At 42.7% G+C, this 22,463-nt stretch overlaps 1 protein-coding gene across 2 annotated transcripts; it reads right to left on the reverse strand.

The window, feature by feature from the left end:
• Nucleotides 1-986: 986 nt before the first annotated feature.
• On the reverse strand, nt 987-15,298 carry col6a2 (collagen, type VI, alpha 2). 2 transcript variants are annotated; one of them, XM_061839521.1, is made up of 32 exons: nt 15,137-15,298; nt 11,618-11,706; nt 11,377-11,477; nt 11,057-11,200; nt 10,041-10,403; nt 9,925-9,945; nt 9,785-9,850; nt 9,592-9,690; nt 9,464-9,490; nt 9,350-9,376; nt 9,205-9,249; nt 9,014-9,067; nt 8,877-8,939; nt 8,746-8,808; nt 8,578-8,631; nt 8,471-8,506; nt 8,322-8,384; nt 7,845-7,907; nt 7,686-7,748; nt 7,543-7,605; nt 7,412-7,462; nt 7,237-7,335; nt 7,089-7,151; nt 6,967-7,002; nt 6,840-6,885; nt 6,604-6,756; nt 6,423-6,517; nt 5,501-5,682; nt 5,207-5,385; nt 5,093-5,131; nt 2,733-3,076; nt 987-1,858 (listed from the first exon to the last, which is right to left on the reverse strand). In XM_061839521.1, the coding sequence occupies exons 2-32, from the start codon at nt 11,691-11,693 to the stop codon at nt 1,592-1,594; spliced, it is 3,045 nt and encodes a 1,014-aa protein (XP_061695505.1). In that variant the 5' UTR covers nt 11,694-11,706; nt 15,137-15,298; the 3' UTR covers nt 987-1,591. The 2 variants fall into 2 exon arrangements, with proteins under 2 accessions (XP_061695505.1, XP_061695506.1); XM_061839522.1 differs by lacking the exons at nt 987-1,858; nt 2,733-3,076 and adding an exon at nt 3,194-4,247.
• Nucleotides 15,299-22,463: the final 7,165 nt, after the last annotated feature.

Below are 22,463 nucleotides of genomic sequence, written 5' to 3' on the forward strand. Positions count from 1 at the left end.
GAGAAAGAGAGAGAGAAAGAGAGAGAGAGAGATGTGTAGAAGTAACTTTCTTTCTGCTTGTCTCGTTAGGGGTCGCCACAGCATGACGTCTCAGATGAACGCTCATATTTGTTTGGCACAGTATATATATAATTTATTTTTTTTCCTTAGCAGCTTATCCTCACAAGGGTCGTGGGGAGTGTGCTGGAGCTTATCCCAGCTGTCAGGAAGCAGGGTACGTACCCTTGTCTGCCACTCTTCTCAATTTGTCCAAATCCATGCACAAGATAATCACAACAATCCAAATTGACCATTACTAACATTGTGAATTTTTTATTTTGTGGTCTTGATTTCCAACAGAGGTTTATGATATGGTGTGACATTTTCAACCATCCATCCATTTTCTGAACCTCTAATCCAAACGGGGGTTGTGGGGGTACTGGAGCCAATCCCAGCTATCAACTTGCAGGAGGCGGAGTACACCCTGAATTGGTTGCCAGCAATCGCAGGGCACATTGAGACAAACAGTTGCACTCACAATCACACCTAGGGGCACTTTAGAGTCTCCAATTAACATTGCATGTTTTGGGAATTTGGGAGGAAACCGGAGTGCCCGGAGAAAACCCACGCAGGCACGGGGAGAATATGCAAACGCCACACAGGCGGGTCCAGGATTGAACCCGGGATCTCAGAACTGTGAGGCGGAAAAGCGTTGGCCTCACAGTCAATCCCACACTGAAAGAACCTTGAGATGATGTGGATCACGTGATGATGGCTGTTTTCAGGGACACATTCATTCCTCAAAAACAATAGCTGTGACCCGTGATATGGATCCGGTCCTGGGACAAGACATAGTTGCTGCTCACTGCTCCTCGGGTATGGGTTCAATGCGGAAAAAAATCTGCTGAACATTGTACGTGACATGCAAAGTACCGAACCTTGAGCCGAATACTATGGGTCAGTCACATTGAGCAACACACAAGCATTTTTAAACATAAAAGACACAGTTAGAGTTACCACATTTGGCTTTATTTAGATTTCATGTTTACAGATGTTTTTGCTGTTTTTAAATTTGTGTGGGTGTGTTTTAAATCTTGTGTTGTTGATCCTGTGGCATCTATGTGGGATATGAGAGATTGTTTTAATTCCCCTGACAAGCCATTTTATAGTATAATAATGGAAAAAGTCCTCAGAACTAAGAATGACTTTGTTCTTTTCTCTAGTTTAGCACCTTTCTTCTTAATACTGACAATGTGACAACAGTGAGAGAGAAAAGAAAAAAAACCCAAAGTCTACAATTACTTTCGTACAAATGCATATCATACAAATCTTTGCTGAGTGTCTTTAGATTGGGCTGCTGACCATAGAGTTAGAATGAATAGAACAAAGTAGTGACAAATGGTTGACCCAACTTCAAAGACCTTTTCTTTTTGTAAACCAATCTCCACCATATCAGAGGGATATCGAGCTGCATCAGTGCTTTACATTCGGTAATGATAATGCTCATAGAGGTTCGGCTGCTGCTTTTTGTGTTCACGTGTACGTTGAAGGACTGCGCCTTCTTTCATTCTACAAATTCTAATTCTATGGCATCGAGCATTACAGTTCCTCACTAGCATATCCAGCGGATGAACCGCTCAAAGAAAGACGGCTTGTTCAACATGGTGTAGTCGTCGCCTCTGAAGATGGACGACATGTCGCCTAACGCCACCTTCCGCAGCACCTCCTCGTCTGTGTCGCTTCCCAGAGCGATCACCGTGGGAACACCTTCGGCTCGCTTCATGGAGGAGACGCCCTCCTCCAGCTGCTCCACGGATGTAATGCCATCTGTGATGAACACAAAGGCTAGCTCAGCGTTGCGACGAGCCAAGCGGTTCCCCTGCAAAACAGACGAGACAGACACCACACAGCTGTTATTGTTTTTTTAAATTACAGAACAGCTTCATGTGAGGACTCAGAACAACAACAAGGGTAAAGTGAGTTTTCTAACTCATTGTATGTGGTTTGTTTCATGACCTCATGGTGAAGAATGGGAAAATAGTCCAGCACCCTTCATGTTTATGTATGCAGCCTGGTGTGTGCTTGTGCTCTTGTCCCTCAAACTTGAGGGTAATCTATCTATCTATCTATCTATCTATCTATCTATCTATCTATCTATCTATCTATCTATCTATCTATCTATCTATCTATCTATCTATCTATCTATCTATCTATCTATCTATCTATCTATCTATCTATCTATCTATCTATCTATCTATCTATCTATCTATCTATCTATCTATCTATCTATCTATCTATCTATCTATCTATCTCAGTAGGCCAAATCAAATTTTATGTAATGTTTAATATTACACATAATGTTGTCTGCCAATGTTGTCGCTTCTACTTTTGTACAGGTTTATGGATCTGGAGAGAGATTATTTCACTCCAAAATGCGGAGAGTCCATGTGTATTGTCATAGAATGATAGTCCAACTGAGACAGATGTCTGATGACCTATATTTAAGACAAAATGTGTTGCAATCATTTTAATGTTTGGGTTGGGTTCACGCGGTAATAATATGTGGTCTGGTGGATTTAAGGGTGTAACCTGGCTATTCTTTTAGATTTTGGACTCGAGTCACTGTCGTGAGGTAACCAACAAGTGGGAAATATTCTCAGAGATTATGGCCGACATATAAGGTAATGTGAGGGGCATCTGCAAAACTTTCAGACCATTTCATCAAGGACAGCGTGAGTGTGTGTTCTGTTTACCTGTGGACCTGATCGATAAACCACATTGTTGACAGCGTGGATGATCGCGTTGCCCAGAGCCGAGGAAGAGTCCATGTAGGTCACTCTCGCCAGTGAGTCAGAGATGACCGTCAGATTGTGTGTGAGCGGGAACTCTACTCGCTGTTCTGTTGGGCTGCCGTACTGCACCAATGCAAAACGAGCATTTCTCTCATCTGACTGGCCGTTCGCGAGGGTGATGCGACGGGCCACGTTTTCAATGAATTCCTTGGCCCGGCGGTGGTTCTCCAGTCCCATCCTCTCAGAACCGTCCAAGAGGAACACCACATCCACTGGCCGCTGGACGCAGCTGGCCACGGCAGGCTCTGAAACACACACACACGTCCTAAAGTTTAGATTTGCAATCCAGTGAGCACTTGATTATAGTTGTTGGAGATTAGATAGCTTCACCAGGAAACCACTGTATTTGCTTTCTATGTCAATTTATTTAGCCAGAACAATGCATACATCCAGTTGTATTCACATTTACAAGTTGCAGTCACTGAGCTAATATGATCGAAAGACCTGTGATGAAAGCCAGTCATCAATTGTCTTATATACGCCAAGGCACATGCAAAAAAATAAACATGCACATATAAAAACCATACATGGTTTTAACTCTCTTAAAAAGGATTAAGGCACTATAATTACATCTCAAACTAAGGTAATCAAACCAACACCATACATCTTCTGATTCATACACAATACAGTTTAATATGACCTTTGCAGCAAATTCATTCACAGAGCAAAGGCCAAAATTAATGGTTGTAACCTTGGATATGTGCAAAACGCCGAATAATATGAAGTCATTGGAGTATTTCCGTGAGCCAGTGATTCACAATGGAAATATGGTTTCATCGCAAAACCACCTTCCACAGGAGAAGCATGAATGGCTCTATATATATAAAACTTTCCTCTAACAAATGGATGACATCCATTATGTGTCATAATTGAAGTTCCCTGGACACAGTCCCAGGTTAAGTACTTCAGAAATAAAGAAAGACTTCTTTGTTTTGCTTTCGGGAGGCTTGACATGGAGCTGTTACGCAAAAAAGACCAGCATAATGTCATGTGATTCGCTCACATTAGACCAAATGTATATTGCACGTAATATCTGGATTCAAAGGTGCAGCGTTGTTAAGATTTCTAAGTCCAGCATTAAACATATTGACATCCTTCATCATGAGGTAGCAGGGTTAGCATTGTATCATTAGCAGAGCCCTATAGCTTTCTCTGGGTCTCCCATTATGTCCCCATAGACATATTTGAAGGAGTCGATGAACAGCTGGGTCCACTGCTGCCTTTCTGTTCCCCTGGCGAGTTTTGCTCGTTGGGCTGTGTATGCCATGGTTGCCACGCCAACACCATATTGCTCCTTGCCAAGTTGATTCAGAAGGCCGGCGACACCCTCCAAAGAGGTAGGGACCATTGAGGGGGTGCCTTCCTCGGCCAGAGGCCTCCAAGTGGGAGGGCCTTGCCTTGAAGTGAAGCGCCCTCCTGCAACAAGGGGGCGGAATAACATTGTGGGCGGGGTCCCACGAACACCACGCACACAATAAGATGCTCAAGGCACACTGAGTTTCTCCGTGTGCGGTCGCTCCCAAACAAAAGTTACTCTGTACCAATGAGGAGATTGACAAAGATCTCATTTGATCATTTGGTGCATTAATGCAATTCTGTAAAATGATTTCATCTTTGACTTCTGCTCCAACAAGTCATTGAAATGTCAAGTGTTTCATTGGTTTTTGATCAGGTTGCTAGGGTGAAATGCTCTATGCTACTTTATGAACCAGTCACACAATTTATGGCCAATTTATGGCTGATGGATTCATCTTTGCTGTAATAAATTCACATCTGTTGTACTACTTACCATTAGTTTACAGTATATGAATGTACATGTACATATATTGATGTGATAGTACAAGTTTTTTATTTGTTTGGGACTTAAGAAGAAGAATTGGGGAAATCTTGCTTTACTTGCTTTTGTTTTCAACTTCTGAAAGGTTTTATACTCTAGATTTTTTTTTCATGGCAGGTGATACCAGACCACTTTATAAATACAATAAAAATTCAGCAGAGATTGAATATACTGTATATCCGGACACTAGGTTAAACCAAGAGCAGATTGCAGTTTTTTTTTTCATAAAGTAGTTCTAAGGTTTGTATTGGATGCGTCATACAGCAGACACTATGTTATCCTGATTGTTATCAGTGAATGTACTTTGGGGTACTGACTTATGTGGTATCAACTCCATCACACACAAAAACAGATACATGCTCTGATGCAAGTGTCAGAAATTTGACAAATGTCATCCTATTTGTAAAACCTTTGAAAAGCTTACCTGTCTTACACGGCAGGTCGGGGCATATGACAACAGGATCTGAATCAAAGACAGGTACAGAATTAGCGAAGATTTACTATTAAAACATACTGTGCCTTGTTAATCTCCATGCACCTGGGCAGAGGACTGTCTCAATCTTGTCAATGAACTCCTCAGCCACCAGGTCGGCAAAACGCCTCATGCCCAGCACCCTTCCATCCCTCTGGCAGGCTATACTCTTCAGAATTTCATTCTCCTCAATCTGGTCGAACATGTCTCCTATACCGATGGCGCTCACATCGACACTGGGATCACTGCGCGCACACACACACACACACGAGTGGAAGTCGGAATCAACCATAAGATCAATCCTTGATTTGACGTAAATGCTGATGCGACATCTTCAAACACATTCTTAGAGGTAGACACCTGCAGAGGTAGGTGAGCAACGAATCGTCATCTCTGGGGTCGAAGCGTCCGTCGGTGATAACCACCACGGTGACGTTGGCTTTGGCTCTACGGCTGTCCCTGATCAGATTATCGTAGGCGTACTTCAGAGCAGATGGAGTCCATGTTCCTCCAGCGATCCACTCCATGCGCTTCACTGCATCCTGAATTTGAAGACGACCAAGAGGTGGTTAGTGTGTACAGAAGAGAGCCATGTCATAAATGAACATCAAACTATGATTATGTTGTCCATCCATCCATCCATCCATCCATCCATCCATCCATCCATCATCCATCCATCCATCCATCCATCCATCGTTAGCCGGTTGTCCTCAGAAGGGTCGCAGGAGTGCTGGAGCCTATCCCAGCTGTCATTGGGCAGGAAGCCGGGTACACCCTGAACTGGTTGCCACCCAATTCTAGGGCACATGGAGACAGACAACAGTCACACACACAATCACACCTAGGGGAAATTTAAAGTCTCCAATTAATGCATGTTTTTGGGATGTGGGAGGAAAAACAGAGTGCCCGGAGAAGACCCATGCAGGCACAGGGAGAATATGCAAACTCCATACAGGGATTTGAACCAAGGTCCTCAGAACCGTGAGGCCTTTTGGTTAGGTGAATTGATCACATCTGACAAATAAACGCGCCCTTGGTCAACAAAGCTCAAATTGATGATGACTTGCTCATGTTTTCTAAAAAATATTTTTTTTTTAGTTTGCCATTTAAATGTAATAAAATAATCACTATGCCAAAATTTCTCAGAAGCTGCAATAATGAGTCTAACCTACCTCCATGCCAAAATAGAAATGCAATCTGCAGAGCGCTTGATTGTATGTCATGATTATCAGAATTACATTGAGCAAGATTAACATGTAAAGATTTAAAATCCGGGTGAGACCTTGAAAGAGGAGAGTGAATCAATTTTGGGATCGTCAAGCCGAATGGCCTGGAAAGTTCCACTGTGACTGTACTGAACAACTCCCACTCTGGTGCCTGGAAACATCATCAAATTGTTCAAGTCACATGTTGGGGGGGGGGGGGGGGGCGCAAATCTGAAGCTCGAGCTGACAAAGGATTACCTGTTTCCGACTGGGGGTCTTTGGCCAGGGATCCCAATCGGTTGATGGTGTTGATGACAAAATTTTTTTCCAAAGTGAAGTTGGTCAGGCCAACCGACTCCGAGCTATCAATCACAAACACAATGTCCAGAGCACCGCAGCGTTTTTCACAATCTGCAGGCAGAAAGACAAGCGAGAGGGATGTGACATTCAGTCAGATGAGCCCAGTGAGGTCACGGATGGCAGTGGAGGCTCACCACAGCAGCCACATGTTTCCCTGATGTAATTCATGACATCACATTCCTGCAGGAAGAAATGATCGTTATATATACAGGAAATCGTGTCTTACACATTTGAACTGACGTGATAAAATCATAGTCTCACAGTGAGGCCTGGGTCGCCTTCAGGTCCACCATCTCCCTGAAGAAGAAATGACGGAATTCAACGTGGCCTGCCATCATTATCAAGTGGGTCCTCATTTTGGTGCATTTTTTTTTTTAACTTACATCACGCCCAAGGTCTCCTCTGGGTCCTCTAGGTCCAGGCTCACCCTGAGGTCCTGGTTCACCCTTTTGAAATAACAAATAAAAAGTTACTTCTGTATTTACACCTACATGGTGCAAAAACTTCACACAACAACCAAGTGACACTTACAGCCTCCCCTGGGGTTCCTTTATTTCCAGGATCACCCTTAGGACCACAATCTCCTCTGCCACCACGAGGGCCACGATTTCCTTTCTCTCCTCTCTCACCCTACAGAAAAGTCATGAATGTTGTGCTACAGCTGCTAGCGCCTGTGTGTAAACGTGTATTGGGTTTTTTTTCGTACAGAAGGTCCTCTGGGTCCAGGATAACTAAAGCCAGGTCTTCCAGGGTCTCCCTGAAGTGATGTCAAAGAAACAATTTAACACTTATCCTGTCAGTATTATATATATGAGATGAAAATAGAGAGACATCCACCTTTGGTCCAAATTGTCCTGGATCACCTCTTGGTCCAGCATCACCAGGGTCACCTCGTGTGCCCTAGAATAAAAACAAACTCAAGTGTATGTCCAAAAGTACAACTTTGGGTGATATTCCCCCCCCAAAATCATCTGACTTACATTTCGTCCCGACTCTCCTGGTGTACCTGGTGGTCCTCTGGGGCCTGGAAGACCATTGTCCCCCTGTTTGGATGAAAGACGAATGAAAACGCCCCCGAAAACACTGACTAAATAAAGGTTATTGTCGCGATTTAAAAACATTAGCCGATGTCAGCTCACCTTTGCCCCTTTGTTTCCTGATTCACCTGGAAGACCCCTCAAACCTTCCGAGCCCATTTCACCCTAAAAGTAGACAGCAAAACACAGTAGTGGAAGAATGGATTGCAAAAACACTGTGCTTCCACACCTATGACACACTTTCAATGTGAATCAATAACAAAGATAAAAGTTCAAAACTTTCAAAAATCCGTTTCTCTCAGGGTTCAGTTTTCTCACAGTAGAGAAATCCAAGCGGAACAATGCTGCACCTGGGAGAGAAAAAAAAGACATTTTCTACCTACAAATGTTACTAGGAATGGGTTGAGGTTGACTCTTTTGGACCACACCTTAACTGTGTGAAATATTTGGTGATATAAGACATGAGAAGAAGGATGACCAAGTTAGTGAACAAATTAACCGTACCAATGGAGAAAACGGACTTATGTTGGATTAAAACAGACGTAAAGGTTGCTGTTGTGAAAGTACACTAAGTCATACCTTGTCTCCTCTGACTCCATCTGGTCCTTGAGCACCCTTAGGTCCATAATCTCCTCGCCTCCCCTGAAACACAGAAACAGTGCAAAATCCAAACCATCTTGAAAACAGAGTTAGAAAGCCAAGTACTGTCGTGAATTGGTTGTGCTTACAGGCTCTCCTCTCCCTCCAGGAAGACCCGCGGTGCCCTTGAAGACAATGCACAGATGAATAAATGTTAAAGATTTGGAAATTTATTGTTAACATTTGATAGTCTTACAGCAGATCCTTTCAGTCCAGGCAAGCCAGGCGATCCAGGACTTCCCCTTTCTCCCTGTGAACAACATGCCACAGATGTTGTTTAAAAAAAATCCAAGCAAACAACACCAGCATCACTCAGTTGGGTTTATGGGTTGGTTCATGATGTGCTCTATATCATCTTCATTACCTTTGGTCCAGCTTCACCAGCAATGCCAGGAGGACCAGATCTTCCAGGACGTCCAGGATCTCCCTACAGGAACAGAATTACAACAAGTGTTACTTATGATATATTTTGTTTGACTGGAGTTTCGTTTGTACCTTATCACCAGCAGTCCCTGGAAAACCACGTTCACCGACATCTCCCGGGTGACCATCAGAACCCTGTGAGTATCAAACTGATTTTTAAAGCGGTCAGAACACACCTGTTCAAGGATTCACCGATAATTTCATCGTACTCTGTCCCCTGGATCTCCTTTGCAGCCGGGAGCACCAATCCGCCCAATTTTACCCTGGAAAGAAATGCAACAAAATCAGAAATGGGAACTCAAACATAGTTGCTAAGGGTTCTTCGGGGTCAACTGTTGTAAAGGATACTTCCATTTGGTACTGAAAATCACAAGGCATCTAAGTTAAATTGTGTTCTCACCTTCTGTCCATCTGTCCCATTGCGTCCTGGGATTCCGGCTACACCCTAAAGACAAGAAGAAGACAAAATTCAAGAAAACAGACAATCACAATCCAGAATGACTGGGGAACCAACAAAAACAAAAACAACAACAATAAAGATGTACCTTTTTCCCCTGGGCTCCAAGCTCTCCCTGAAATGAAAGAAGTCACAAATGGTCACTCAGCATCATCATTCTTAACGTGGCAATTAGAAACAGATGAAGACAAAAGTCTCTCACCTTCTCGCCTTTGAGTCCTGGCTCTCCCTTCACACGGGTTAAAAGAATAACAGAGAATGAGAGATACAGCAAATTTCACGATCCCCCACTGTTAAAAATGAAAGGTTGCTGGAAGATTTGTGTCTTACTTTGATACCGGGTTGACCGATGGGCCCTTCGATACCTGGGTCACCTGGACGACCTCTCTGTCCTTTTGGACCCGGATCACCGTTGTCTCCTTTAGCACCCTGTGGTGAAAAAAGAGGCAGAGTTCAGAAAGATGATAGATGAAAATTTGTAGAGCAACAAATAATTGAAGAAGTATATGTGTGCAAAGCTTACTTTCTGTCCTCTGTGGCCTTTTGGACCTAGTGGCCCAGCTGTCTCGAGACATGTCACTTTGTAGCACTGTAGAAAAAAAAGGACAAGCATTAGTGAAGTCACATTTTGGAAAGTTGTGGTCTTTCATTCTGTTTTCTTACCTCCACATATGACTGATGTATCTGTGGAAAAAAATAAAAGAGAATAATAAGGGAGGGGGTTTCAGTTGAGTCTCCAGGTCTATGAAACTACAAGTGGGGCTTTGTGTTTTAGTCACCATAGTCTTAATGATGCGGTCAATGGTGTCCGTCTGGATGATAGCTCTTCCGGAGCTCAGATCAACGGCCATGAAGTCCCTCCTGTAGACCGTCGCCGGAGAGTTAGCAATCTCCCTAAGACCGGTCTCATCAATATTCTTGGATGCAGCCACCACAAAAATACGGATGCCCTCGTCACGCGCCCTCTCCGCCGCCACTTTGATACCCCCGCAGGGGTTTCCAGTCACATGGCCATCAGTAATGACTACGGCAAATCTGAGGGCGCTGGGGTACGAGGGTGAGCGCAGCATTTCCTGGGTCATGTTGGTGATGGCACAGTCCGTGTAGGTGCCCTTGCCAAGGTAACGGATTCCCCTGACACCCTGGAAAAAGAAGTCTGGCTTGTTAGCCTACCAGCTATAAAAGGCCCATAATAATTTTTAGTTGTTGTTTTTTGAATTCCCTAAATAGCCAATGGATGTCTAACAAGAAATTTCTTTCTGAAAAAAAAAAAAATGTTGTGAATGAATAGAATTGGTTATGTTGGGTAAACACATCCCGATAAATAAGCCGAATTTGACCCAATTTCTCCCTTTCCGATCAAAGTCTGCAAACGACCAATTGCCAGCTGTTCCTAAAAGATCATCCTGACGGATGATTCTTTTGAAAAGGATCTGTTTTATTATTTCATAATAATAATTGTCTACCAACATCCAATGACACAATTGCGACATCCCTTTTAAATACATTATTACATATATTAGTTACACAGCAACACATTTTAGAATATCCAACTTGAACATGTGAGATATATTAAAAAGAAAGTATGTGTATTTCAAAAAGCAGTTGGTATCCTGATAAAGAACAACATCATGTCAAGTGTGGGAAATTGAGCTACTCGGAAAACACCTTCCCCACCATCTCAAAATGTATTCATAATTAATTGTTCATTTGTGCAAATTACAGTACCAGTACATGAATGTTTATCATGATAATATGAATCGCAGTCTACGAGGGTGTCTTAATTTGCACTTACAGAAATGAAATCACTCTTGGATCCGATACGGCTGAACACTTGCTGCCTCTGGGAGAAGTGCAGCCCGCCGATGTTCCAGCTGATTCGCACGGAACCTCGGATTTCGGCCGCTTCTAAGCGATCTGCAAATTGCTCACTGAAGAGCTACAATAGAAAGAAATCAAAACGCTCAAGAACTCTCGAGCAGTCGTGATAAATGCACCCAAGAAATGTGCACTGTGACCTGTCTTCTGGACACAAAAATGTCAGTGCGTGACATCACTGTGACAAAAGAGTGCTACTCTTGGCTTTCTATAGTGGAGTGACAATTAACAATGAACCTTAATGCTCTCCACAAGTGATCCAGGGGGGGTCTCCTGCAGGGCAATGGTCTCAGACGTGTCAATGGTGAAGTACACATCGATGGGACAGTCTCTCTTCTCTGGAGGTTCACCAAAAGTATACAGCAAGTGCATTGATGTTATTGAGATGAAAGGGTCCAGAGCACACATTCCATTTTTTTTCCAGTGTCACAACATACAACTGTAGCTGTTCAAGTTTTGGGGGGAAAAATCCACTTACTGCTGCATTCGGGTACCTGGGCGTTACTCAGGGCTCCGAAAATAAAGCACAGTGCAATAACTTTGAACCCCTCCATCTTCCGCTTCTTTCTGTTGTATGAGATAAAAAAAACACAGCAAGTGAGCATGTGACGAGTGAAACACTTTATACTGTATCCTGCAACTAAGGGACAAGTGCACAACCCCTCAGTTTGATGCCTTTAAACTACTTCCTCTTCCTATCAATGGCAGATTAAATACATAAGAAGCTGAGTTTGTAACAAACATATATTGATTATATTAGAGGATTACCTATGCATTTCCTTTTGTGCTTTTATTGTTCACGTGACATTCTTGGGTGGACTGGAGCTGACTTTGTCTTGGTTGCCAGTCACTTTTAAAGGAGGCATATAAACATAGAAACAACCATTCACACTTGGAACATTTTTAGTCTTCTGTGAATCTGAATTCCGTGTTTTTTGGAATGTAGGAGAAAACCTGAGTACCCAGAGAAAACCCACATAGGAAGGTTTGAGACAAGATTCAAATCCAGAACCTCTCAAATTTTGTGCAGATGTGCTAACCACTAGTTTACCGTGCTGCCAATGTTTAAATATGTAAAGAAAACTTATACTGTGCTTCGCTTTGTTATACTTCAATGATGCTATGAGGAGAAAACATTTGTTACTGTGTTGTCAGAGGAACCAAGAAGGAGGCTGATGGAAACTTTCCATCACAGACCCTGGCCAAAGCAGTAAACCGCTCATGGGATTTCTTTCCCTGACCAGTTTTGAGCATTTTTAACACTTTAGCGTCACTATACTTTTAAGGCATATTTGGCAATCCGGTGGTGAGGAAGAGTGAAGCGTTAATAGATGTTGGTGACAAACCACTAAGTAAGTACTTAGCTGGCGATGTATGCCCTAACCAAGAGCGATTCATAAACGTGGGTTTGAGGTTCTGATGCCAAGAAACAAACACACACCAAACGTGACTTGTGTGCTTCCATATTCCTGAACATGAATTAGAATCACAATGGTCCGAGAAGGAAGGGTGTCCAACTAATTTTCTTTACGGAACACATCTATGTTCATCACTCAGAGGGATGTTATCACAAAAAAAAAAAACAAAAAAACCATACAAATGTGTCATTACCTCCTCACGAGGGACGGGAATCAAAAAATGGTTCTTTTCAGTCATTCCATTCCTAGGAATGATTTGTTTGCTTAGTTAATGATTTCGCTTATCAATTCCTTTTACGTTACAAATAAGTGACGAAATCTGGCACAAGGAGTGGTTTTTGGTTCTATATTTTCCCAACATGGCGTCACTCTAAAGTTTCCTTATTTCACATGAAAAGATGATACTGGGGCTCCTTGAAAAACATGCAAAACTGTAATTGCCAGGCCACTCCGGTTTCCTCCCACCTTTCAATAACAGCCATGCTAGGTTAATTTTATATAATAACTCTAAGTCAGGGGTGTCCAAACAATGGCCTTGGGGCCATTTGCTGCCCACGGTGTATTTTGCAGTGGCCCACAACATATAAATAAAAATGACACAGCGTGTAACATTTAAAAATTGGGTTGCAGTGGACACCTTGAGCATTGAGGTGTCGAAAAAATGGGGAGGGGTGGAGTGTTGCAGCACCTACATCCCATGGCATGTGGTTTTGGGGACTAGCAATAATACTCATAAATTATTATTTTTTTTATTTACTGTAGAGCTTTCATAGGAATGCAAATATGCAAATAAACTATTTATGAATAAAATAGTAACAATGTTTCTAAAGACAATTCATTTTCAGAAGCAAATATTTTCCATTTTCTCCACTGCGTCGAGGTCCGATGTTTGAGCATGTCACATTAGTGTAGTTAACATTAACAGCTTTAATGTGGTCATCTTTCTACACTGTTCTCTTATTTTAATTCTGAATGTAGAAATGTAATTGTGTTCCAATTCAGTACAAGGGTAGATCCATTCAAGTGAGGTACAGGGCTACAGTCTACTCCAATATCTTGAAAAATTTGAAACCATTTGGTCTTGCTAGCTTAGATAGAAAGTTGTGACGTAGTTTTTCAAGCTATAATATATAAACAATATGTAATTGGTTGATTGATTAGTTTACGTGTGTTTAATAAATCAAAATGGAAAAAAATAAAGTGGCCCTTGCGTCCTTTGATCTTTCAGTATGTGCTCATCAGAGGAAAACATTCGGACACACCTGTTTTAAATTCTCCCAAGGTGTGACTGTGAAGGTGAAAGGTTATTTGCCTGTCCAAATGTGCCCTGTGATTGGCAAGCAACTAGTTCAGGATGTACCCCGACTTGTACACAAAGTCACCTGGGATAGACTCAGGATATGAACTGCTGTATTGTTGAATTCAAGATGGTATTTTTTTTTTTTAAATAACCATGAAAAAAGCAATTTTGCTCCAGCTTTCCTTCCTAAGGGAATTCAATAAAATCCGTTTTTGCAAGAAATCTTGCTTTACTGGGCCACATAAACTGATGTGGCGGACTGGCTGTGGCCCCAAGGCCTTGAGTTTGACTGCTGTGAACCTACTGGACTGGGCTGGATGAGCTCCACTGATCCACTAGTTGGGGGTGCAAATACTGTACTGTACTAATGTACTCTGATTGTCCTTTCAACCCAGGGGATGTGATGTGAATTTCAGCAAGATGCTTGCCTGCCTGTCAGTACAACCACCCATCCATATTCTTACCAGCACTTATTACTTATCATTTAGGATCAGGGTTGAGTTGGAGACTATTTCAACAGGCCTTTGTGTAAGAGGCAGGGTAACGCCCAGGACTGGTCGCCAGTCAATCACAGAACATACAGTATACACAAATACACTGAGATTTACAACTACAGATAGGGAAGAGACTTAAGTTAAAAAAAACTTGCGTGTCACTGGAATATGATCAGGGAAATATAATGTCTGCACAAGTGGAACATGCAAGCTCCTCAAAGAAAGGCCGAAGTCGAAATTGAAAACTCGAACTGCAGAAATGTGTGGCAAACCATGTTAATTTTTATTTGAAGCAATGCCCACCTGAGGACTTGAAAAAAATAATCCTCCAGCAAATCCCCACGACCAAGAGTCGAATATATTCAATTTGGAAGACTTAATATCGATTCGTGCATCAGGCCTAGTATTGGGCCTTTTCAAAATTCCACAACGGGCACTAATTGTGTCTCCCTCTGGCGGACAAAACGTAAAAGATGCGGAGGAGTCGCTCCTGCAGATGTTCGTTCCACTTTTCTGTCCAGCGCCTGACTGGGAAAGTCACGCTTTTTAAAAAAAAAAAAAATCTCCACGCAGGTACCATACGAAGAGATGATAGAGACAAGACAAAGAGTTCGAGACTTTGTTCAACTCATTAAATTTGCACATGAAGTTTTGTTCCGCCAGAAAACACGGTTCATCTACAGCTTTAAACGTGTAAAAGCAAGAATGAAATAGATGAAAAATTAAGGCCAGATGCGAAGAAAATGGGAATGCGCGCTGTCCTGCATGAAAAAAGTACCACTTACCCAAAACAGTTCCAAGTTGAAAACTTAGTGCACGACTGGTCCTGCGTAGATTATTTACTCATTTCAGTAAAGGGGGAACAAGAGGGGGAGAAACGGGAAATAAAGTCCTGGACACGCGTTGACTTTCCGCACAAGAGCCCTCCGTTCGCTCTCCTGTCCCGGTCCAGCCCCAACCGAAAATTCTGATCCCTCCTCCCGTCCGCGTGCCCGGGTTCGCCAAAGTCCACTTGGGGGCGCCGTGGCTCTGCAGGAACTGATGGGCGCGCGCGGGTGCGCGTGCACGACAGGCCCATTGTAACACTGGCCACTGTGGCAAGGAAGCGTGCCAAACCTCAAGATGAGTGTGAGTCCTGAACTCAAGTATATTTTTTCATGCATTTCTATTTTCCCCATGTTTTCTGACCATTTTTAAAAGAACTTTTATTCCGTACATCTGCAAACAGATATTGGTACTTTCTATGGTTACTGGTTTTGACGACATAACGTAAAAATTAACAAAACCATTCTAATAGCCAACAAAATTCTCCTATACCACTCCCAAACCATGTATGGAGAATAGCTTGCTTCGCCAAACCAAATGCAAAAGAGCATGTAAATTCATAAGATATTATTTTGGGGTGGCACAGTGGATCAGCTGGTAAAGTGTTGGCCTCACAGTTCTGAGGTCCCGGGTTCAATCCCGGACCCGCCTGTGTGGAGTTTGCATGTTTTCCCTGTGCCTGCGTGGGTTTTCTCCGGGCACTCCGATTTCCTCCAACATCCCAAAAACATGTAACATTAATTTGACACTCTAAATTGTGCCTAGGTGTGTTTGTAAGTGTGAATGTTTGTCTCTAACCACCCTGCGATTGGGTGGCAACCAGTTCAGGGTGTACCCCGCCTCCTCCCCGTTATCAGCTAGGATAGACCCCAGCACTCACCACGACCCTTGCGAGGATAAGCTGCAAAGAAAATGGATGGACGGATGGATGGATGTTATTTTGTACACCATGACTTTTTTTTCCCCTAATATACCAAATTGTTACAACTGGTTTTACATATGATTGACGCTAACCAAAAATATGTGTACATTTTACTTTTGTTCTTAAAAGTACAATTACTCAGTTTTACTGAAAGGAGTTGAATCAGTACTTTTACTTTCCAGCAGTCTTTCTTTTGTACACAAGTATCTAAACTTCTATTTGAAGTGGGAATGCTTTTCTCACCACTACCACACAATCTCTCGCTCTCTTTCTCTCGCTCACACACACCCCCACACACGTATGTATATGTGTTTGTCTCAAATGGTATGGACTACACAGCCAGTCATGTCCCCAGAACAAGTCGAGAGGACTATTCCTCCCTTCCCATTTCAAATCTTTCCAGGAGGTTCATCCCAGTATGTGTGGTGAGAAAATGAATAAAACAAAAACAGGATGAAAAGCAGACTAAGATACCACTTGTGTATGGTTGCAATTAGTTTGTGAAGTTAGAGGAGTTTACATACAGCATAAACACGGACAGACTTTCCTTGTGCCTTCTCGCTGTCTTTCTGTGTATCTGTGCGTACGCATTTGCCGGTTTTGTACACCCTCGAAACGTGCTGGGAGGCCTTGTCTTGGGAGCACCTCGCTTTCTGTCCACGTAAAAGGCCGAGTCGTCTTCATTTTAACCACCGTTGTAGCAGCTGCGGCGGCACATGTTCTATCATGTCTGTCACTTTGTCCAATTTGCTCGAATTTCGAAATGGGGGTTGCAGTGGCTCTGAGCCACTAATGTGTTATCCGGCCCAAAACACAAGGGTCAGAGGCTATTACATGCTTGTCTGCATCTGTTACATGAATAATGGCACTTGGTTCCGAGCATGAGATAAAGATGTTCTAAGTACTGTTGAACTGCGATGGTCAAATGCAACATTTGTTTGCTGACCTGATCTCTCTCTTCATGTGCTTAAGTACTTAAAAAAAAAGCCAAAGGAAATAAAAACAAAACAAATGCATGGCCATGAACTGAAGTCCTAAGGAAGTCGAATCTGATTTTACAACCTTTGGGGCAATCTACAGGAGAGATTCCAACGGGATTCCTGTCTCCATTTGACTTTGAAGTTTTCTCCATTACACATTACGAAAAATCTGCTTTTCAAATATTTTCCTACAAATTAGCTGGGGTAGGATCCAGCACTCCCGCGGCCCCTTGTGAGGATAAGTGCCTTGGAAAATGGAAATAGTTGTCTCTCTGGAGTGCCGGCTCACCCATTGAGTGTAAACGCCATACAATCAAGTACATCTTTTCCTACTTGTCTACTTCTGAAAACGCTTCTGTACTTAAATTATGTTCCATAGTTACATAACAGCTTGAGTATTTTATGTGATAACCATAATTGCACCAAGTTCCTCTGCCTATGAAGACGAGCAAGGTAGAGCTGGCTGAGGGCCCAGAACCACTTTGAAGTAACGTCCAGATGGGGGGAAAAAAAACCACACACAGTCTGAAACACAATGCCAAAGCCAAATGGTAACAAAAGATGCACTGTTTTTGTTGAATGCACGTATTAGCAGCAGCTAATAATATTAGCTTGCGTGCTTGATACCTTAGTAAAGTTGTAGACACAGGAAACAAATTTGTACAAATGTTTGTATCCTGCAGCCAATCACATTGGGGGGGGGGGGGGGGGGGGGGGGGCTTGTTACAGTGAAATTCCTGATAACTCGTCGTAGACATGATGGAGTTTGGAGGGATATTTGGGTTTGGGTATTTATCTGCACGCTAAAAAGTGTCATCAGCAGCTCACTAATGAACTGCTGATTTCACAAGTAAAAAGGACTTTTTTTATTTTGATGGATACATGCGGTGGGACGGTGGAGCAGCTGAAAAGCGTTGGTCTCACAGTTCTGAGGTTTGATCCCGGACCCGCATGTGTGGCATTTGCATGTTCTCCCCGTGCCTGTGTGGGTTTCCTCTGGGCATTTCGGTTTCTTCTCACATCACGAAAACATGCAACATTAATTGGACACTCTAAATTGCCCCTAGGTGTGATTGGGAGTGCGGCTGTTTGTCTTTTTGTGCCCTGTGATTGGCTGTCAACCAGTTCAGGGTGTACCCCGCCTCCTGCCCATTGACAGCTGGGATAGGCTCTAGCATGCCCCGCAACCCTTGTGAGGATATGAGGCAAAAAAAATGGATGGATGGATGGATGGATGGATGGATGGATACTTGCTTTTCAACAAACTGGGCACCACTTTTCCAACAAACAAATGAATTACGGAACTAACAAAATCTGAAATTGCCAGTGTGTGTCTTGTCTGTCTGGGCCTAAACCCCCAAAAGAGGTTCACTTCTGCAAGGTTCAAACAAAAGTTTTTTTTAAATTCTTGTTCTATTTTGGCAAATGCACATCACAGATAACTTGGAAATATTTAATTAAAAATGCACAATATCTTTTGAAATGTTGTCATGTTTTTGTTCACCTTTTTGAACAGTCCTTGAATTTTCTTAGCATTTGGAGCTAAAAGTCCACATCAACAGGGTAGAGAGAGCCAATAAAAGAACTGTAATCACCGGCTGTTCATCAAAATTCATTATACGAGAACTACGAGTAGTCGCTGGAAATTAAAAATACTTTCATTTTTACATCTGGCAAGCAGAACTTGCAAGTGGTATTGATTTGTTTGCTGGTTTGTCAGCAAGATTGCACAAAAACTACATAATTGATTTGTATTGTTTGTTAGCTTTATAGAGTGGTGGTACATGTGGCAAGCAAGAAAACATTACATCTTGGGGCCAATTTGGATAAATTTTTTGTTGTCAGTTTAAAAAAAAACATCTGCTGCTTCCGACAAAAATGTTTAAAATATTGACAAAAGAGATGAATACTTATGGCAGCACGTTTGACTACTGGTTTGCGCATCTGACTCACACTTCTGAGGATCCGGGTTCAATCCTGGCCCTGCCTGGGTGGAGTTTGCATGTTCTCCCTGTCCCTGCATGGGGTTCCTCCCACATCCCAAAAACATGCAACATTCATTGGAGACTCTAAATTGCCCCAAAGTGTGATTGTGAGTGCGACTGTTGTTTGTCTCTGTGTGCCCTGCAATTGGCTGGCAACCAGTTCAGGGTCCACCCTGTGTCCTGCCCGATGACAGCTGGGAAAATCTCCAGCACTCCCGTGACCCTTGTGAGGATAAGTGGCTCAGAGGATGGATGGATGGATGGATGGATAGTTGGTTTTTACTTCTGGGAATACATGATATCTTTTTGTATTGTTAATGAGATGATGACTGGGTCTGTGGATTACGTCTCCTTAGTGCACACGTTTTAATCATATACATATTAGGAATGCATTTTTTAGTGTTGGAGGCAATGCAGGTACTCGTATCTATTGTTTGTTTAACATTACGGTTACTTGGGCCAGCGCCATTGCTCATAGCTGACTCTGATGTAGATGTTTAAATTGCATTTCATCGCAAACAGCATCAACTAGCATCACAAGAAAGGCTAAAGTAGTAGCTTGTTGTCTAATTTGATTTCACATCAAGTAAAAAAAAAAGGAAGAAGTCAAGGTACTTGGGGATTCTAAAACATTACTTTACATGGGACATATTATGAAAAACTGACTTGAATTGTTTGTACGTATTTTGCACAAATAGGTGTAGCTCTGGAGCGCCCGCCCACCTTCAAGCTTGAAATTAAACAAGTCAATTTTTTATGTGCCTGTTAATTAAAATGTTTCTCTGAGCAAACTGTTATGAAACTCATCATTTTTTCCCCCACAATGTCAAAAAAAGGTAGGCGGAACTGTAGTGTAGGCACAGATTAGCGTTTGTTAATATTATAATCTTTTGCTAACCGGCACATGGTTGTTACGGCCTTGTTTGGCACATTTGTCGACATAGCAATGCCGTGTCATCTATAGTGGCCCTCGTTCGAGTACGATATTACCATATCATGTCTTATACGATCATCGGCCTCACATTGTCCAATCAAGCTGTCGGAGGTGGCGGGATGGTAAAATCTGTTAACTCGAAAGGAACCAATACCACGGCGGCAACAACAACAATCAGAAGGAGGAAGAAGTTATACTTTTAATTGGAACAATGTCTTGTGTTCGAAAAACAAACAAACCAAAAACATGATTAGCATCACCTGTGAGTGCTCTGGACTTGGAGAGGTCATTTCATACGCTTCATTCTTTAAGGATATTTTGAGGTAACATTTATGTACTTTTAATACCGCTAGCAAGCAAGCAGCATAACGTAATGCAGCTAGCTAGCGGCATGTCATTAGCCGGTCCTGATAATCATCACACCCAACATCAAAAGTCCACCATCTTTTTTTAAAAATGTTTGTTATTCTACTCCTTCATCTTTCTCATAGCCGCCATAAGTGCCGCCAGCTGCAAGACGCAATCAATGGTTGACGTCAGGGTATGATGTCGCGAGAAAAAACGTACAACTTTTCATTTTGACATTGCAGGGCTTTTCTGACTCCAAATCGGTCGGTGACTACATCACACTAAAAAGAGTTTATCGTTCCTGACAAAATATGTCGGCTGTGAGTTGAAAAATCGTTTGCGAAAAGAAATCTAGCCAATAAGAGTCGTAAACTGCAGAGTAAAAAGAGGACTAAGCACTGGACTTGTTTCTGCTCACCTGTGAATGGGCCATTAAGTGGACATTTAGCAAAAAACAGTTGTACCAAAGATGTACAAGATTAGATTCTGAATATTGTAACGTCGTCAATGATGGGAAAACAGTGGATTATGAATCCATATCAAATTGGAGGCATGATATTTGGCAGCATTTTATTCAGGAAACCGAGGAGGAGAGGGGATGGGGAGAAAAAAAAGAGGGGGAGGAGGAGGAGGAGTCCAGCTGGTCACCAGTGAATTTCATCTCTGTCTTAACCATGGAAAAGTTTTTCCATAAAAAGAGAAGAGGAGTACAGCAATGTGCATGGGATGGCGGAATAAAGTGTCGGAGGGGGTGTTCTGGTCCCTCTTAAAACTGTGACTCATGAAAGAGGAATGGCCCTCTCCCCCAAATAAGAGTAAAGCAGCCTCTCTCTTTCACTCCCTCTGTAGTTCTCACAAACGGTTTCTCAGTCTTTAATTTTTTTTCTTCTTTTTTTTTTCTTAATTTCTTTCACATGGACCAAGAAGACTTTTCAGTCTGGGGGGATTTCTGCATAATCTGTCCCAGAATCATAAACAGTTCCAGCATCGCTGGGCTTTTTCCAAACAACTGCAACCTCGCATCGTCTGCACACATCAGATGAAACATGACAGCAAAATGCGTACGTGCGCACACTGAAGGTGAAGCAGAACATGTACGCGTACGTCCTCTTGCTACCCTGACACTGCTTTGTGACGCTGAGATATTTTCCAGTGCAGCTGGCGTGCGCCAAAGGCTCAATTTTAGCCCGAGCACACGGTAAACTTGTGATAATCCAACGTACACTCCTCTTTACCGTGTTTCTCTTTGGGATCTCTGATCTCATTTTCTCCAGATGCGGTTTCCGTTGAGGCAAAGCAGCTGAGAGTCGTTACCTCGCTGCTCTCGTTTGTGCATGTGCACGTGCACGGTCAAGTCCGTGCGCTCAACGGCCGTCAAACACACCGGATGATTGGGGAAAGTAAGTTGCGCTGAGGTCTGAGGGTAAGCCGAAAGGCCTCCGTGCAGCTTTAGAAAACGGGAGGAAAGAGGGAGTGCAGTCTTTGAAAACACTGCTATCAGCCAAGACAAATTTCAAAGAAACTTTCCTGCATACACAAACATTGAGGCACACACAAACACTCTGCTGAATGCTCTGATTATAAGCTCAGGATCTTCGTGATAACTAAAATGAAAATGAGTGTCATTAAACATGCACACACACACCCACACTCAAACACACTACTGAATACGGTGATAAAACAGTGGCTCAAAATCAAGTCTCGAACGCGACGCACACTGAGAATTGTTCAGTAGGCCAAGAGTGAACTTTTAATAGAGAACATGTGCCAAGCTTCAAGATTTACAGCTATACAGGGTTTCTATTTTGTGTATCCAAGGAGGTAAAATATTTGATAGCCTTCAGACGTGGAAATTGTAATTGAACCGAAGTCAGAGGTTAAGTATAAGATCCATGTAGTGCGGAGTTAGGCTGTTGCTCAAAGGCACCTCAGCAGGTCGGCATTGACTGGAAGGTCTGTCTGGAGTTTCCCATGTATCCATCCTTTTTCTATACCGCTTATCCTCAAAGGGGATAACTGCAGAATCTTCCAGTTGTCTTTGGGGTGGGCTAATTCCTGGAATGGTCATCAGACAATCGCAGAGCAAACACTTTTAGCTTAGTTATAGCCATCCATGCA

Source organism: Syngnathoides biaculeatus, chromosome 13 (assembly GCF_019802595.1).
Source record: "Syngnathoides biaculeatus isolate LvHL_M chromosome 13, ASM1980259v1, whole genome shotgun sequence".
Classification (NCBI taxonomy): domain Eukaryota; kingdom Metazoa; phylum Chordata; class Actinopteri; order Syngnathiformes; family Syngnathidae; genus Syngnathoides; species Syngnathoides biaculeatus.